The sequence below is a fragment of the Camponotus vicinus genome, unplaced genomic scaffold, assembly GCF_025532165.1.
Source record: "Camponotus vicinus isolate PSW18456_S1 unplaced genomic scaffold, iyCamVici1.0 SCAF_12, whole genome shotgun sequence".
In the NCBI taxonomy this organism is placed as follows: domain Eukaryota; kingdom Metazoa; phylum Arthropoda; class Insecta; order Hymenoptera; family Formicidae; genus Camponotus; species Camponotus vicinus.
In genome coordinates, this window is record NW_028141948.1 from 3,140,109 (window position 1) to 3,159,213 (window position 19,105).

The following is a 19,105-nucleotide window of genomic DNA, read 5'->3' on the forward strand; positions in this document are numbered from 1 at the left end:
ATCAACTTCTAAATTTTCGGAGGAATCTCTATATCCGGTTGTCGCAGCAAAGGGAAAGGAAGGAATATCAAAGACTGCTTTGTTAGACTAACGCGATACACGAGCGCCACTTTGTTGCAACGACGCAGAAGTAGATGATGCGCCACTGATATAAAATATTGTTAATTTCTTTATTTTCTGTATATATGTATATTATATATTTTTTCTATATTTGATATATTCTGTATATTTTATATATATTTTCTTTTTTAATATAATTTTAAAAATGTTCTTAAAAATCCCTAAATTTTAGTTCTTTAAAATTGTAGTTTTATGTCGGAACATATAACAACAAAAATGGTTGAAATTCTTTTATTAAAATTGTAAAGATTAAAAATTACATGTGAGACATTTACATTTTTTATAAACATACAAAACTAAAAATTTCTTTTTATAATATTATATACACACATATAACGAAACTTTACAAGAATATAATGAAACACTATAAATAATAATACACTTTTGCATTTTTTAAAATGTTAATAAAATTATATAATTATATATAATTAATTTTTTTTTAATGTTTGATTCAATTTTTGAATTCAGAATAAAATTTTCATTTATATCCATTAATTTAATTAAGAAATAATAATTTTATTGTGTACTATTAATATATACCGTGAAAATTCTACAATATTATTTTATATATGAATTTTTTTTCGATGTAATATTTATCGGAAAACTCAAATAGATTAAATATTATAAAACTCCGTATAAAATAATTTTTTTTTATACACAACATAAAATTAAAATTTTCGTTCTAACCATGAAGCATGAAGCATGATTTCTTCCATTCTTCTCTTCGTGCAACAATGTGCCGGGTAAATGGTCCAGAGAAATAGTCTGTGGTCGTTACGAGACGAGCGTTTTTCTTTCTGTGAAGATCGGTGAACTCCTCGCATGTGGAAGATACAAAGTTGCTCGGGTCCCATTACATTGTAGCGTTCCCCACAGACCACTTCGAGAACCGTAATCGTGTCTACATTTCCCATTAGATTGCTAGAACCACAACTAAGTAGCTACAGAGAGATATCGGTCTACGCAGCTATTAATGAAGGCGGCGAAAAATAAGGGATAATATTTCACGATAGTATGACAGGATTGGTAGATATGTTCTATTAAAAAAACAACATTCTCTTCTCATGGTAGTTTCTTAAAATGATGACCTTTACAAAGTTGCATCAGATCATTAATCATTTAAATACAGTTTATTATAGATAAAATGAACGGAAAGAAAATACAAAATCAATCTTTGGGAGTAAAAAATCAAAGTAATTATTGTAAATTATATGTTTTACATGAATAAAGTTGAAATTTTATCTAATTAACATACATATATTTCTTTTGTATTTTTATAAATCTAATACTTTACATCTAATGCTTTAAAATTAAGAAGTAGAAATTGTGAAAAGAAGTACATTTTTGTGTCGTCTAGTATATCACATTGTAGCATCAGCTGGATGCCATTGCTTGTTAGCAGAGTACCCCACCAGAGATCTACGCATACGTCATCAGCTTAAATTGCCGGGGATATTATTGATATAGGCAAGAGCCACTAGCACAATGTTGTGCCTTAAGAATGAAAAAAATACATTATCTCTGCACACATATTTGTATTTTCCCAATTATATATTTATATTTGATATATTTTTTATTTTTTTAAATTTATCATTTAAATTTAACATTATTTTAAATTTATTATTTAAATTAATTATTTATTATTTATTAAATAGAAAAATAACATTAATGGTTTTATTTATGAGATATTATATTACGAGAGCTTGACATTAATTTTTCATTGAAATTAATTATTCGTATAAATTTATTATATAATATGTAAAAAAAGAATTTTTCAGATATATATTTATATTGCCATTTTGTGCCTGAGCGCTACATTGTTTCATAAAATTGTAGAAAGATGCATTAAGACAAGTTAGTTTCCAATCGATCTATACTTTTAGTCCGATTCTCCCTTTAGAATTTAAGAAATCGGTAGATTATATTAATATTAAAACGATGCCACATACTATAGTTTTTTTCGAAAGCAATGGTGTTATGTGGTAATAGTTCTCGGAAAAGCTAAGATGGCGTGGGGAATGCCTCAAGCCAGTTTCTACATTGTGTGTTTAGGGTCCCATCTGAATCCCAAGCATCACGGATTCGACAAGGGAGAAAAACGATGGGAAATATTCCTTTTCCCATTTCGAATTTAACTGCGTTTGTTTGAAAAAAATTCGCTCAAAAATTTTCTTTATTTTTTTAAACTAAAATTGCAAAAAATGATTATTAAAATCAACAAATAGAAAAATTATCATGTGTAAAAAATATATGCAGCATTGTGTCAAAATAAATTTCAACTTTTTCACATTATAAAAGAGACTGAGATGATCTTATTGTTGACGTCAATATATCGATAATAACAGTAGTATTATAAATTTCAATTACTTTTTTAATAAAATGTAAGAAATATTTATTTTATAACAGTAAAAAAATCGAAAATTGTCTTCAATGTTGCATAATTTTTTTACGTATAACAACTATGTTTACTTATTAGCGAAACGCAATGAAACGATAGCAAAACTAAATAAATAACATAACAATCACATAAGGATAACTTTCTCTTTTTTTCTCTGCTTTTTTCACGCACAATAATTGACAATATCCTTAACTCTATTGCTCTAATAATTAAAAAAATTTAAATTTAAATTTTATATATATATATAAAATTATTATTATTATTATTATTAAATTTGAGTGCTATTTAAATATCATGAACATTTGTGATTTTAATATAATTTAATATAATTTAATTTATTAATATAATTTCTTATTTCTTTGAATATCGTGAACATTTGTAATTTTAATGTAATTTAATATAATTTAATTTTTTAATACAATTTCTTATTTCTAGATGCATGTGTTATCTTTTAGTTATGTTTCTTAATATTTGTTATTTCTACAATCACGTGTTTTTTCTTATTAAAATTACAAGTTGAAATCCACTAATGTCAGTGAGTTCATAGGAGAAGAAATGCACGCGCTTGCGTTCCTCTCGTATCACTCACCTTCATGCAAATCTTCAGCCTGTAAGTTACGTGATAGACCTGCTTATCAAAGTTCTAAGAAAGGCTTCAAAAGTATCGGCTGCCGCTGAATCGTTGCCAGTTCGTCAACTTTATAATCGTACTTTGTATATACTGCCATTTATACATTATGCGTATATATTTATTTTTATGCGATAATAACACTAGCAATTTAAAAAATTTATAATTTATAAAAAATCTATTTATATATGTATTTAATATCTGCATAACTTTTAATAAATAGAAATATGAAAGATAAGAAAGATTTATAAAATTAAATCTTTAGAATTAACTTTAAAATAATTTTATAAAAAAGACAATATTTTTTTCTTATCACAATTTTATGGAAATGAATCTTTTTTAATCTACTAGAGTGTTACACTCATATATGTGTGATTTATACACATCGTGAAAAAATCAAAAAATTTATAAGCGTATATTCCTAAGATTAAGAAAAATATATTCCAAAAAATTGAGACTTTTTATATCAAGTTATTAATTATATTATGTTTTATATACTCTGCTTATTCTTTTATTACATATATATTATATAACTATATATTATTTCAACTTTTTACTTTATTTCTCTTTTAACAAGAGGTTTCTTTCTCGTTTTAGGCTAGTCGTACCCTCGCAAGTGGCGAGTATCTTCTACCATGTCCGAGATGCAGGTTTCCCTGCCACGTGGACAGCGAGAAGAACGTGGGAACCTGCTCGAGGCAGGGCTGTTCCATCGAATTCTGCATCTCCTGTTCGTCGAAGCCGCACACGGGCCCGTGCAAGACGCCATTATTGGCCACCCCGACGAAACGCAACAATAAACGTCTCATTGTCGGTTCGAGGCAGAGCAAGCGGAATCTGCGGCGATTGTAAAACGACATCCTCGGATTTGCGTTTGGGGGAGAGAAAAACTAGTCCAATTCCAGAGTCGTCTCGGCTCTATCGAGATAGAAATGCGTAATATTGTACACTGAGAAAAAAATTGTAAACTTGACTGAAATATTTTCAACTAAGTTTTATTCTTGTAATTGAAATATTTAGGCATTTAAATTAAATACGATTAAATCTAACATGACATCTATTTAACTTAAATATTTAAAGATTTCAATTTAAAAAATAATAATCAGTTGAGGATATTCAGTCAAGTTTACAATTTTTTCCCTCAGTCTAGATGTCGAGAATCAAAAGTAATTCAATATATATTCAATACACTATTGTTTTCCATCACATGTACAATGCTCATAGTGGCAAATGAAATAACTAACATAAGAAATTAGATATCTTTCTTAAAACTAATATCCCAATAAGGAAAGATTATCATCGGAAAAGATGGAGCGTTCGATAATAACAATCATATAATCGGCAAGAGAATTATTATTCCGCGAATATGGTTGAAACATTCCAATATTCTCGTTTTAGATTATTGGATAGATTAATTGAAGGTTTTATGTATAGAAACGAGAAATTTAAAATATTTATATAAAAGAGAAAAACGCTCCTTTCTTTGTTCCGTATTTTCTGACGTCAAAAAGCCGGTACAAAGAATTATACCATGATTGCATTTGTGCCATGATAAGTTTTCCTTCTCTCCTGCGCCATAAGAATTGCCATATTTTAAAAACTGATATAATTATAAGAAAGATCGAGCACTTTTCGTCCTCGAATAACGCTCTTAATAGGATGCCATATTCTGTTTGTGTATTTTGTTTGTATATTTTTCTTTTTTTAATTTAGTCTCTATATTTTTTCCTATCTTTTAAATGAGCGCTAGTTTATTTCGTTTGTATTGTTGTTTTTGTACCGGTGCATGTGCGAAAAAGACTGTATGTAAATAATTGAGCGTAATAGTAATATATTTCGTGTCAGTACCGAGCAAAGTCTCGTGATCGATATTTTATTTACGCTACATTCTTTTTAAAACGATATAAAGTACGTTTGTTACATAATTAAAATGATATTTCATTTCACGGATGTGCTTTGAATAAAGAGGATTAATGTAGGATAAATATATTAGGCTAATATTGTTTCAGTAAAATTATCTTTATGATGTAGCAAAACAAGCAACGAACTTTTTATCACTCTCTTGCTTCATTAATGTCAAATATATGTATAAATCTATTTCATTAATGCTCTCTTCATGCTCTCTAAAGAAATAGATGTAGAAGCATTTTGCGTGTCTTCGTTGATAAAAATATTGATCACGAAATAATCCGAGCGAAAAAATTATTATTAATATCATATATTAATATCATGATTACGCATGATTCACGCACGCGCGAATGAACATATACACGCGCATACTAAGATACTCATTAAAATCTTTTAAATTATTTATTTCGAATGTTTTATATTATTATTTCTTTAAATCAAACTTGTTGTTTAAGCTTTTAATTCGAAGACTCGACTATTATTGTCGCGTTTTATATTTTTCACACACATTTCATATTTATATATGTTTCATATTTTAACCAATATAAACATACTAATTTATCGATTTCCAAGCTCGCCTGCGTTATAATGTTATAACAGGGAAAATACAATTTTAATATTAATAAGTGATTATAATTTGCAATGATTAATGCAATAAAAAATGATTTTCTTTTTTCATTTCGGCGAAACAATTCATGTAAAAAATATCTTGCATTTGGTATCTTGAAACATTTTATTTTTAATACTCAAAAAATATCTTGGCAATGATCCAATGCGTTTATTATACTAAGTTATATTAAAAAAAAAAGAAAAAAAAAAGAATTTTGTTTAGCAAGGAGAAAGTGATACCAAATAAAATGCGTCATTGATAAGCAATAAGAAAAATCTCGATATTTTTATAAGAGTGAACATATTTTAATACTTATTGTTAGCATATAAGTTTTATAATACATTTACTCGAAGCTACATTATGAAAAATGCAAAAATGCTCAATCGTTTCTGTATATTATTATTATATATCTTAAATTTGAAGAATTTAGAATCTTTGCGTGTTAGAAAAGATATTCAGAGAGGTCCCCAAGAATTATTATAGTGAGTCTACATTAAATTAATTGAATGTTGTAAGCCCCTTTCAGGGTAGGTTCCTGTATTGTCAATTAAATATAGTATTTTCTGTATAATCTCATGTCTTTTTCTTTATCCAAAGATAATTATAAGATTTACATCTCTAATTAAATATTTTAGAAAATATTCATTCTATTGTGGACATAAAATTCCACATATATTTCACATTGTGTGCAACGTCATATAATTTATTTACATATAATCTATTTATATATATACTCTTAGAATAAATTATGTATATCTAAGTTAGAAATTTCCATAGTATTCTAATTATCACAGCAAAAAAGATTGCCGTAATTGTCGCTATTGTATATCTCGATGCCTTCGTCTCGTCTAATACTTGATGAAGAGTGATTTCTCGCGATAGAGGAGACTTAAGTACTGGAGATACGCCTTCGCCAATCGGTTCCCCTTTCATGGAGAACTTCATCGCTTCTGTAATTTTCACGTCGATCATTTTCCCCATGTACCTTTCCTCCATAGGAATCAACACCTGTTCGTAGAATTTGTTGTGACCCACGTAATGCTGTTTATCGTGCGACACCTCCGTTACTAGCACTTTTTGCAACAATCCCACTTTATGCTGGTACGGTTCGTACGACTGGAAGAATTCCGATAATCTTTTAGTCCTCGTCTTCACTTCTTGTGTAGGCACTTTCGGCATTCTAGCAGCGGGTGTACCGGGCCGGGAGAAGAACTGATTGATGAAAAGACTCGGGAACTTATATTTTTGACAGAGCGTCATCGTCTGCTCGAAATCCGCCTCCGTTTCCGTGGGGAAGCCGCAAATGATATCCGTGGCGATGGTTAGACCCGGCACACGCTCGCTCAAGAAATTAACCGTGTGCTCGAACTCGGCGCGTGTATACTCTCGTTTCATGTCGGCCAGCACTTGATCGCTGCCAGATTGCACCGGAATGTGGAGGAAGCTGTAGACTTTGGGATGCCGCAAGATCTTGGCCATCTCGTCTAGATGCTCGAGGATGTATGGTGGATTGGTCATGCCGACACGCATCATACAACCATCCGGGATTACATCTACCAGTTTCCATAACAATTCCGGCAAACTGGAGCCAATGTCTCTGCCATAGGCCCCAGTATCTTCTGACGTGAGCCATAATTCGCATACACCCTCCTCAAAGGCCTGTTTAGCTCGCTCAACTATCTCTTCCGGTTGATAACTGCCCAATTCTCCTCGCGCGTGTTTCGTTTTACAGTAGGTACACTGATTCAAGCAACCTGTGTTGATGGCTATGATCTCAATGAGTGGATTTCGCCGCACTTTTGGAAGACTTAGAGAAGCGCCACCCATCTTCTTACCGGAATTCTTTTTCTGATGTAAAAATCTTACTGTATTTCCTTTTAAGGTTTCCTCTACGACTTCTACTACTCGATCAATCTGTTGCACTCCAATTATACTTAATCCTTGAAGGAAAGAGGATTTTGGAGCACCTTGTGGCACACATCTGTAAAAGATAATTGAAATTATTTATTTAGAATATAATACAAATTAAAATTTTAATTAATTTCCATCAGCAATCTAATGTTGAATCTCCTGATATTATATATCAGCTATATTATTGAAGTGATTGATACTTTGATGTATATTCATATTTTGTGAAATTCTTAAAATCAAGAAATAAATTGTCTAAAATTTTATATATTAATTATATATTAATATTAATATATTAATTATATATTACTATTATATATTAATTTTCAATTAAGTAAAAATATCAAATAATTTACAAATGAAATAACTTATATATTTTAATATATTATTAAATTAGCACTAATAATTTGCCACCATATTTCTACAAAAATGTCTAAAGAAAAACAAATTTCCAAAATTCTAAATTTTCTAATTTAACTCTTTTAAGTAAAATATCTCTGTATGTGATTGTATATTCTTCTATAATATATTTTATCCAAAGTTCTTCAATAATTTGATTCTTATTCATCATATCTTCATGTAACATACCCGGCAACTACAATATGTTTGCCCATTTTCTTCCCATGCTCGATTTCATTCCTAAACTGATCCTCCGCAGGATTTTTGACAGTGCACGAATTCAGAAGCCACAAGTCTGCCTTTAGCTTATCGTCAGACAAGTTGTAACCATACATTGCCAGCTGTCCAGCCATGTATTCGGTGTCTGAATTATTGTGCGTACATCCCCACGTTTTCATGTAGATCGTCTGCGTGCCAGGTATTATACTCGACAGGATAGGCGGCTGCGAAACTTCCTCCTGCTCCTGTTTCCTTCGTTTCGGTCGTACCGTGATATGTTTCCTCGAGTTATACCTCTCTTTAGGTGTTATGTCCTGTGACGCGATTAAATCTTCGATGTCCTCGATAATATCTTCGCACGGAACAGGCATGTTTGACAGATACAAAAATGCTCACCAAAAGATCTTTTACCCCGCTCTCCTGTAACGTGTCATGAAATACTTCGAGATTAAGTGTACGTGTGCGATAATGTTATAAACTATCAAATCGTTGATGTAAAAAAAAAAATAAATTCGTCAGATAATTATGATAAATATTATCTTTTATTTTTATTATTGTACTTGTTTTCCTTTATCATTATCTTAAATGTGAACGATTGATTGGACTTGACAAAGGTTAGGATTAATTATGGATCATAGACTTATATAAACTTATATACCATAAACGCAGAGATATCAGATGTCAGATGGCAAATGCTTTTGACAGCACTTTTACAGTGTTGGAGAAACATTGACACTAGAGGGATGTGCTCGAAATTATAGGGAGTATCTCGTTTGACCACAGCCAATTATATCAACCTGTGCCTAGGGTAACCAGCAACGATTAACCAATCAGAGAGTACTATTTTGAATTGGCCAATTGGCGACGTGGTCAATCGGGTACCCTCCAAAATTATATTTGAAACTTTCCATTGGCCGTATTCAGCGGACTCAACCGCTAAGTAGCAATCGAACATGATTGGTTTCTACTTTCAGGTCCGACCAATCAGCGTCGAATTACATCGGAAAATCTAGTAATGTTGCCCAACTGTTGAGTCTGCTGAATGCGGCCATTTTCTGATTGGTTGTGAATAGAGAATCCCTAGAATTCCGATATGAAGTTTGTTCTTTTTAGCTGAATTTAGTCAGAGAGAAGACTGAGAGATGTCATGGCCCGCTTTAGGTGATCCCTGGAAGCGATACTCCCTCTATGGACATTAAAAACGTGGACATGAACTACGAAACTAATGTCCACGAATGTTCTCAGAGGATAACATATATGTCTCTCTGATAATATAAATAATATAAATAAAAATATAAATAATTTAATTAATAATAACTTATTATATTATAAAAATATTAGTATGTTATTTATTATATTATAAAAATATTAGTATGTTCTCTCTTTCCACGCTATTATTTATTTATGTGTGTTCTTTTTCTTCTCAACATCATTTATTTATTTTTTATTTATTTATTTATTTATTTATTTAGCTCGCTCTAAGTCAGTCTTCTAAAATGCAAAACTAAATATTATAGAATTTGACTTTGAAAATAAAATAATCAAATAAATTCAAATAATTAGCATAACGAAAGGTTCCGTGATAAGTTATTTAATAAATAATCAATTTTAATTAATTAATGAAAATACTTCTATAATTTAATATTCCGCGTTAGCGTATATTTTATAATATATAAAATATTTCGGCAACGAATTATCGACAACACGGTGTTCGACTTTGGCAATACAAAAAATAAACAGTAGCGCGCTATGTTAAAGCTTTAATATTAGAATTAACTATATTTCGACCAATGTTTTAATTTTCTCAATCCTTGTTATTAAACAATATACAATTTAATCGAAAATCGATTAAATGATAGAAATCCAAAATATTAAATAATTACTTCGATCGTTGCGATTTTTACGGACAATAATTATTATTATAATATTTAGAGTCACAAATATATTTCATCCGTGTTACACTTTATCGTTCTACTTGACAATCTAAATGTAATTTGGATTGTGAGAGAACACGAAGTAAATCAATCGAATTATAGATGCAAATAATTAGCATAATGAAAGGATAAATTGTTTAATAAATAATCAATTTTAATCAATAAATTAAAATACTTCATTAATTTAATATTCCGCGTTAATGTACATTTTATAATATATAAAATATTTTGGCAACGAATTATTGATAACACGGTGTTCGACTTTGGCAATATAAAATATAAACAGTAGCGCGCTATGTTTCGGTTTTGTCATCATTCGCACGATGACTCTCGAGTAATAAGGTAGTGGTGAGAAACGTTTCGTATTGTAATTTTTTTACTAAACACGATTACGATTAGTATCGAAACATAATTTGCTTTAAATATTAATATAAATTAATTAATTAAAAATTAATTCACGACATGAAACTGTATCGCAACTATAAATCTTTATCGAATCGCAATCATTTATTACTGTGATTAAAAATTGAAACAAAATAATTAATATAACACATTAGAGAAAATATTAGACAATAACATATGAAATTATATAAATGAAATACAGATAGCATTGTAATATTTGCATGTCGATTGTGAAACGATTTATATAATTTCATATTTTATTGTCTAATATTTTCTCTAATGTGTTATATTAATTATTTTGTTTCAATTTTTAATCACGGTAATGAATGATTGCGATTCGATAAAGATTTATAGTTGCGATACAGTTTCATGTCGTGAATTAATTTTTAATTAATTAATTTATATTAATATTTAAAGTAAATTATGTTTCGATACTAATCGTAATCGTGTTTAGTAAAAAAATTACAATACAATACGAAACGTTTCTCACCACTACCTTATTACTCGAGAGTCACCGTGCGAATGATGACAAAGCCGAAACATAGCGCGCTACTGTTTATATTTTATATTTTCTAACGAGTAATATAGTGATACGCCGTTAAATTTCTTTTCTAGATACGATCGCGATTAACATCGGAAAATTATTTATTATAACAATATAATTAATTAACTTTTATAAATAACACATAATTAATATCTATATACATATCGCGACGAAAATTCTCGAATCGCATATTTCGTAATTTATTCATTTAATTAATTATAATAAGAATCATATATATAGTAACAGAAATCTAAAATAATAAATTATTATTTCGATATGAAATTGATTTTTACGAGCAGAAATTATTTCTTTAATATTTATAGATATTTATAGAGTCGAATATAATATGTCTGCGATGTTTTATTGTTTTATTTTTCAATCATTGAAATATAATTCGGATTATAAGGACGCACAGTAAAATAATTGAATCGTGGATCTAAACAATTAATATAATGTAAGGCGCCATGATACATCATACAATCTTTTAATAAATAATCATATAATTAAAAAATCGATATAATCTAAAGTACTTCTATATATTTTAATATATTCCATATGTATATGTATATATATATATATATATATATATATATATATATATATATGTGTGTGTGTGTGTGTGTGTGTGTGTGTGTGTGTGTGTGTGTGTGTGTGTGTTAAAATACGTAAAATATTTCGATGACGAACAAGACAATAACACCGACCTTGGCGGCGTAAACAATAGCGCGCTAATGTTTATATGCCATAGTCTTGAAAAATGTTTCGATAAAAAAATAATAATAACACGGTCTTTCGGATTAATTTTCTCGGGTCTATTATTATTCGCGCGACGACACTCAAAGAGTAAAGTAGTAGTACAAGGCGCTCCGTTAAATCCTTTTCTAGACGCGATCGCGATCAATATCGACAAATTATTTGCTGTATCAAAATACGTAAAATATAATATAATATAATATAATATAATATAATATAATATAATATAATATAATATAAAATATATGTATTGTTTACGCCAAGGTCGGTATTATTGTCTGTTCGTCATCGAAATATTTTACGTACTTTAACATATTTATATTATATTATATTATAATATAAAATATAATATAATATAATACAATATATTTCGATATGACGAACGGACAATAACACGGTGTTCGGCCTTGGCGATGTAAACAATAGCGCGCTAGTCATACGGTCTTGATATCATTCACACGGCAACACTCGAGCAGTAAAGATCGTAGTGCGAAATACGTCGTATATTCTTAAATTAATTATTAATTAAACAATTATTGTATCATGACTTTCAATTTTATTAAACTTTCGATCCTATAATTAGTATTAATATACATGTATTGCATATATATATAAATAATGAAAACAATATTTCTAATAAATTAATATTTAATTTGATTTCATAAAAACATCGAGCGAATCGTACTTCTCTATCCCTTATACAATATATTAAAGTGCGTCTCTCGTAATTATTCCGTGATCGGGAGTGCCGTGCAAAGTGTCTCGCAATCGTTTCTACCTATGACTAAATATAATTAATTGTTTGTTCGCGAGTGAACATGAGTGTTGTGAAGGTGCAAGCAAAGGATGAAGAAAGGAGAAGGATATCTGGAAAAGTATCGGACAGCCAGAGAACAGTGAGAGAGCTTGAAGCAGCCAGAGAAATATGCGGTGAGTAATTTATAAAAATTATTTATTATTTATATTGTTGCGTCCCCGCGTCTCGTTCCTGCAGATGTATACGCCATCCGTTATTCTGTCGGGAAGTACGTCGATGGAAGAAGATTGTCTCCGCGCGCGTTGTTAAGAGGTTGTTTAACATCAACGACGGTCAGCTGAGTCTGAGCCCAGCTGTCAAGCTGAGCGGTCGCGCGTTAAAATCTGTGTTTCGTTTTACGAATTATCTGAGTTCTTGTATGTTTCTCGTGGTTCTATGTTTCGTGGTTCTTGTGTTTCAAAGAACCATATTATTATTTTCGAGTACGCGAGTGCGAGCGTGTGCCGATCAATTGTGTCGCGCGCGTTCGATACATATCGTTCCACGGACGCAACAATATATATTAATTTGAAAATAGACATATCGCTTATTATTTTTTCATTTTCTCAATGGTATATATAATTCGCTCTAAAAATCACGTAATATAATGCATGTATAAGATGTTGTAAGAGGTTTGGGTACGCTCCTCTGAAAAGCGCCTTCAATCCCCGAGGGGCAAAATAAATTTATCTATCTATCTATATAATGCATGTATAAAATATTCCAGGTTTTATTTTAACACATTTAAAGTATCTATAATAAAGCATTTATAATATTTTTGTTATTAATTAATATTTTTATATATAAATATTTTAATATTTTATAAAATATTTTTAAAATAATATAATTATTTAAATATTTCATATATGAAAATTAACATACTCTCTTTATATAATTATATTTTTCAAAAATTTATAATAAAGAAACATTTTTTTGCTAGTTTTACATTTAAAGTATTAATATCAGAGATAAATCTCAATTAAAAGATAAAAAAATTAATTGCGCGTAATAATTAGTTTTACAAAATAAATTATTTTGAGTTTTATAAAGAATAGATCTATAAGAATATTAATTGATTATATTTGAATTTAATTTTTGACATATTGAATTTGACATATTGACATTTAAAAGTAGAAGTGTGTGACAAGAATTAAAATTAATAATAATTTGAATTGTATTTAAATTGTTAAAAAGTTGAATGATAAAACATCGAATAAAATACACTTAATCTTTAAGTATCGTTAAAGAAATAATTATTCTTATAAAAATCATAATAAAATAAATTATCGTTTTATTGCTAAGTGTTAACTGTTAAATGCAACAGAAAAATTAATTACTTGATACTTTTTTATTATCATATAAAACGATAATAATTATATTGCGTGTGCGCACGTTGTGTTGCGATTATTATAAAAATTACACGGATTGTAATTAAATATTACTATTACTGTCAATTTATTTATTTGTCATGTATATTCGTGAAATTTAAATCGCGATTTTTTTTCTCATTTAATCATTGGGTAACATCGAAACTTAGTTTATCTTTTCGCGATAATATTTCTTTTAGAAAACCTTACAAAATACATTAAAATTTTGGGTACTCTTTCTTAATTGAAAGACATAATCGAAATTTATTAGTGATTCTTTTGATTGCGATAGATTATATCAGCTATATACGCCAATCTAAAAATTTCTAATAAATTTTACGCATTTCTGATATTTTCGTGTAATATAATAAAATATTCTATGTATATATTCTATATAACAATTTATTATGTATATCAAGTTATTATGAAAATTATAACAAAACTATGTGTAAAAGTTATTTATAACACTCACAATAGAGAATAAATCTTGAATAAAAGTCTCGAAAAATGGAAAATATATCTTGCAATATCTTCATTTTTCGAAAAATTATCTTACTCTCCGAACTTTCCTTTCTTTTTCTTTCCATATATATAATATTATTGTAAGTCCAAGCGTGTGTGTTATAATGCTCTCATGCAACATCAAATTATCCGTATTATTAAAAATATTTGAATAAATTCGAATATATATTTATTTGATGTTGATAGCATTATTAATTTATAAATTATATTATAATTATACTACATATTTTGCTTCGCATATTGCCGAATATTTTTCTAAACACGATTACGATTAGTATCGAAACATGATTTGATATAATTATTAATAATTAAAAATTAATTAACTTATAATAAACGACATGAAACTGTATCGCAACGATAAATCTTTATCGCATCGCAATCATTAATTACTGCGAATAAAAATTGAAACAGGGGATACAATAAAAGAATTAATTTTGTTATGATCTTTCGATTATTAATGCTTATTATAATAATTTCCTTAACGATATCTATTAGAATTAAATAAATTTCAACCAATGCTTTAAATTTTCTTAATCGGCAATAACACAGAAGATTTCAACGACGAATTATAACAATAACGTAGTAAGTCGAACTTGGCGATATAAACAGTATCGCGGTAATGTTTCTGACTTACGGTCATTCGCACAGTAACTTTGAGCAATAAAGTAGTGACGTTTCATATATTATCAAATTCTTTCTTTATATAGTCGACCCTGGCGATATAAACAGTACCGCGGTAATGTTCTTGACTTACGATCATTCGCTCAGTGGCTCTTGAGCAGTGAAGTAGTGATGTGAGACGTTTCATGTATTATCAAATTCTTTCTCTAAACACAATTGCAAGTGCAACGAAGAACTTTTCGTGAATAAGTGTAAGTGCAACGAGGATTAAAGTGCCACGAGAAAAGAGCGAAGGAAGCAAAAAAAAAAGGAGGTTTTGGAAGTGGATGGATCAATAAGATATGATGTAAGTCATTAATATAAATTATTTATCACATTCATTATTTATTATATTGTCCCGCTGAATGTATTCGTCACCCGTTGAATTCTTTCGAAGAAGATCGTTTTTGCGCGCGTTGTCAAGATATTGTTATAAACAACGACTGTCAGAGAGTCTAAGCCCAGCTGTCAAGTTGTGCGGACGCGCGTCTATTTGTGATCCGTTTTACGATTATTCTGAATTCTTGTATGTTACTCGCAATTTATTAAAATTCTTGTGCACCTTAAATCGCGTTATTATTTACGAGCGCACGAGCGTCAGCGTATGCCGATTGTGTCGCGCGCGTTCGATATATATCGCGTTCGATATATACCGCGTTCCGCGGACGCAACAATATATAAATTATTTATCAATAATATATATATTCAAAATATACATATTTCTCGTATCGTTTTATTTCTTTGATTGTGATTTAATAGTGATTTTAAATTGTAACATGTATAATACATATACTTATAAAAAATATTCCATTTTATTTTAAAATAAAACATTTATAAAATTTTTTATTAATTAATATTTTTAGATAGTTTTATGTTTTATAAAACATTTCAAATTAATATATTTATTTAAATATTTCACATATAAAAAAATAGAAATTTTTTTATTTATCATATTTTTAAAAGTTTATATCTAAGAAATATAAATTATTTTGTAATTACGCAGTTTATAATATTAAAATATATCTATTTAAAAGTAAAAATGTAAAAATTAATTGCGCGCAATAATTAAATTTAAAATCAATTATTTTGAACATTGCTTTGTATAATAGATGTTCTCTTATCCTTTATATTTTTATTTATCGTTTATATTTGCAAATTTAAATTTATGTACTATATTACAAAAAATTCAAATTATGTATTATATTATATATAAAATTATATATAATATAACCCTTCCATGGGGTACACCTTGTCGCGGTGGGAGGGCTTAGTACTTGGATGGTGCCTTGAGGTTTATCTTAAATTTTTCTATTTATGATAAATCTTAAGATGCCTGAATGGGAAGCTAAGTACCCTTTCGCGTCATCGGTGCCGTCAACGTGCAATGAAATTGGGATTTTATATGAAAAGTCCAAAAGTTCCGCGAAAACGCGACGACGCGAGAATACTACAACGCGAAAACGCGGTAACGAAGCGCTTGCCGCGGACGGCAAGCGCTTCGTTACCGCGTTTTCGCGTTGTAGTATTCTCGCGTCGTCGCGTTTTCGCGGAACTTTTGGACTTTTCATATAAAATCCCAATTTCATTTATTGTCACGAGTCTCTACTTCCGATGCCAACTAACTGGGATGTTTCGAGTTTGCACACGTTGTTATGCAACGTACACTCTTGCTTCGTGCTTCGTCAAGTGATTCGGCCCGAATTAGTTAGAACTCGATCGATTGCTCGGAATGGTCGTCAATGGGTCCCTTCTCTTTGCTCGTCTACAGCCACACGCACTGCGTGTGTTAACCCTGTCGAGGAGTCGAGTGGATTCCCCTAGGCACGATTTTCGCTCGGTAAAAGGGGTTGCCTTCCCATTTTCTAAATTGCTGAATGTAAGCATTTAAAAAATGTGGGTATCCTCTTCTTTTGCCGTCTACTAGCCTGGTGTAGCATATAGCAACCGCGGGAGGCATAATATGTCCGGGCGGAGCACCTGAAATCGTGCTTAGCGGGTCCAGGTTCGATACGAGATAGGATAATTATGCGCGAAAAAGAGTTGATGAACTTCATTTTCCTCTATTTCCGTCAATCGTTTCGTCTTCTTTCTGGTTTGGGCTTAGTCCTTGCTCGTTGTATCGTTGCCCGACCGGTTGGCGCGAAGTTGATTCTCATAAGTGAAATGGGATTTTCGCTCGTACCGAAACCGGGAGATCCGTCTATTGTATAGGTATACATATTAAATATATACATCGCGCGATCAAATATAAAATTTTTAATATAAGTTTTTATACAAAATTATCGTTTTAACAAAAGATTTTTATCGCTGTCCCTCTCGTCAGATATTTCTAAATATTGCTAATTAAATATAAAGAATTATCGAATAAGAGTGTGAAGATTCGATGTGATAAGTCAACGATTAAATATTAGCTTCACAAAATTTAACGATCACCTTCGATATTATAGAATCGCGAGTTAATTATTATGAATTTAATAATTTGTTTTTTCAGTTATATTTATACTTACGAATTTCGTATCGGAAAATATTCATAAATAAATTAATAAATTACGGTTGCGAAATCACCGTGTTTTTCCCGCGTTTTTTTCGCATTCTTAGACGAGATTGTCGTTTTAATAAAAGAGTTATCGTTGTTCCTTCGGTTAAATAAACGTTAATAAAAGTTGCGTGGCTCGTACCGCCGAGGAGTCGAAATGATTTTCATCATGGAGAATTATTTCTCACCGGTTCTTGTGAGATCCATTCGCGACGTCTAGTTCGGTGGCCTGTTAAAAGTTGGGAATTTTTATTGTAAGATTGGAACTAATCCCAGGTTTTCCTGGCAATTTCCGAAAGCAATGATTTCGGTAGTAATTCAACGACGATACGCTTCTTTAACGTCGAATTAATTTAAATAATATATATTTAGATGAGAGAAATGTATCTTTTCTTTTCTTCGTTAAAAAATGTTCTTCATTATCAGGATTGGTATCATTATTGTCTATATAATGCCAGAAAGATTTAATAGTAGATTAAATATGGATATAGCGTTGTGTATAAATTTTAATTTTTTAAATAATTTCATAATTTAATTAATTTTTATTAATTTTTATGATAAAAATGATTACGAACGAATATATTTTATTAATTATTAATTAATTTGAAAAAATTATTTAAAATGCATGCACAAATTAACGTATCCAAAATATTTTTATAATTTTTGTTAATATAATATATTATATATACGCGAAATTATACATGAATGTTACATAAAATGTGCGAATACTTAAAAATTTAGAGACGAATCGAATGGGTACCCCTATATCAGTAAGATATTGATTAAAAGAAAAAAAAATTATTAATTTAAACGTTACAAGAATAAGAATCTAGATAATTAATCTAGAATTAATTATATATTTAAAATTATTTCATTCATTTTATTTTGAACACTATTCGAATTGAAATTTTTTAAATCTTGCTGTTATCGGGTTCGATTCGTCTCGCGCGCGACGGTACCCCAAATTATGTGTTCGCACATTTAACAGAAACTCCAATAATGCATGTATTTTATTATTTATAAATATAATCGTTCGTAATCACATTTCAATAACAAAGGTTATATCCATTAATTTTCAATAAAGAAATATATTTCTTAGTAATGGAAGAACATGTTTTCTGACGTGAATATCAATTTCGCGAATTGAAAATAATTACGAGGGATAATTGTCTTTGATTTAATACTGAAATAATTGCTATCGGGAATAATCCGGAAGATCCAGGATTCGTTCCCTTCTACAGTGAAATTCCCGACGTTCAATGGATCACTTAACTTTTCTTCGCAGATTGATCTTGCGAAATCTGATGTAGAAACAAGATGTTAATCGTTCTCACTTTTTAAGATCGCTCCTCTTTTTATCGGATATTACCGGTATGTCACTCGCGTATCTGCAATTGAATA

The 19,105-nt window shown here is 29.5% G+C and overlaps 2 protein-coding genes across 3 annotated transcripts in view; one reads left to right on the top strand and one right to left on the bottom strand.

Moving 5' to 3' along the window:
* Window positions 1-6,235, top strand: part of LOC145962634 (uncharacterized) — a 41,248-nt gene extending 35,013 nt beyond the window's left edge. The window contains exon 2 of the mRNA XM_083083845.1: window positions 3,744-6,235. Coding sequence (XP_082939971.1) covers window positions 3,744-3,998 — 255 coding nt within the window. The 3' untranslated portion in view covers window positions 3,999-6,235. The remainder of the gene's footprint in view (window positions 1-3,743) is intronic.
* On the bottom strand, window positions 6,233-8,895 carry LOC145962633 (threonylcarbamoyladenosine tRNA methylthiotransferase). 2 transcript variants are annotated; one of them, XM_083083843.1, is made up of 3 exons: window positions 8,849-8,895; window positions 8,161-8,610; window positions 6,233-7,645 (listed from the first exon to the last, which is right to left on the bottom strand). In XM_083083843.1, the coding sequence occupies exons 2-3, from the start codon at window positions 8,559-8,561 to the stop codon at window positions 6,421-6,423; spliced, it is 1,626 nt and encodes a 541-aa protein (XP_082939969.1). In that variant the 5' UTR covers window positions 8,562-8,610; window positions 8,849-8,895; the 3' UTR covers window positions 6,233-6,420. The 2 variants fall into 2 exon arrangements, with proteins under 2 accessions (XP_082939969.1, XP_082939970.1); XM_083083844.1 differs by lacking the exon at window positions 8,849-8,895 and adding an exon at window positions 8,751-8,837.
* Window positions 8,896-19,105: the final 10,210 nt, after the last annotated feature.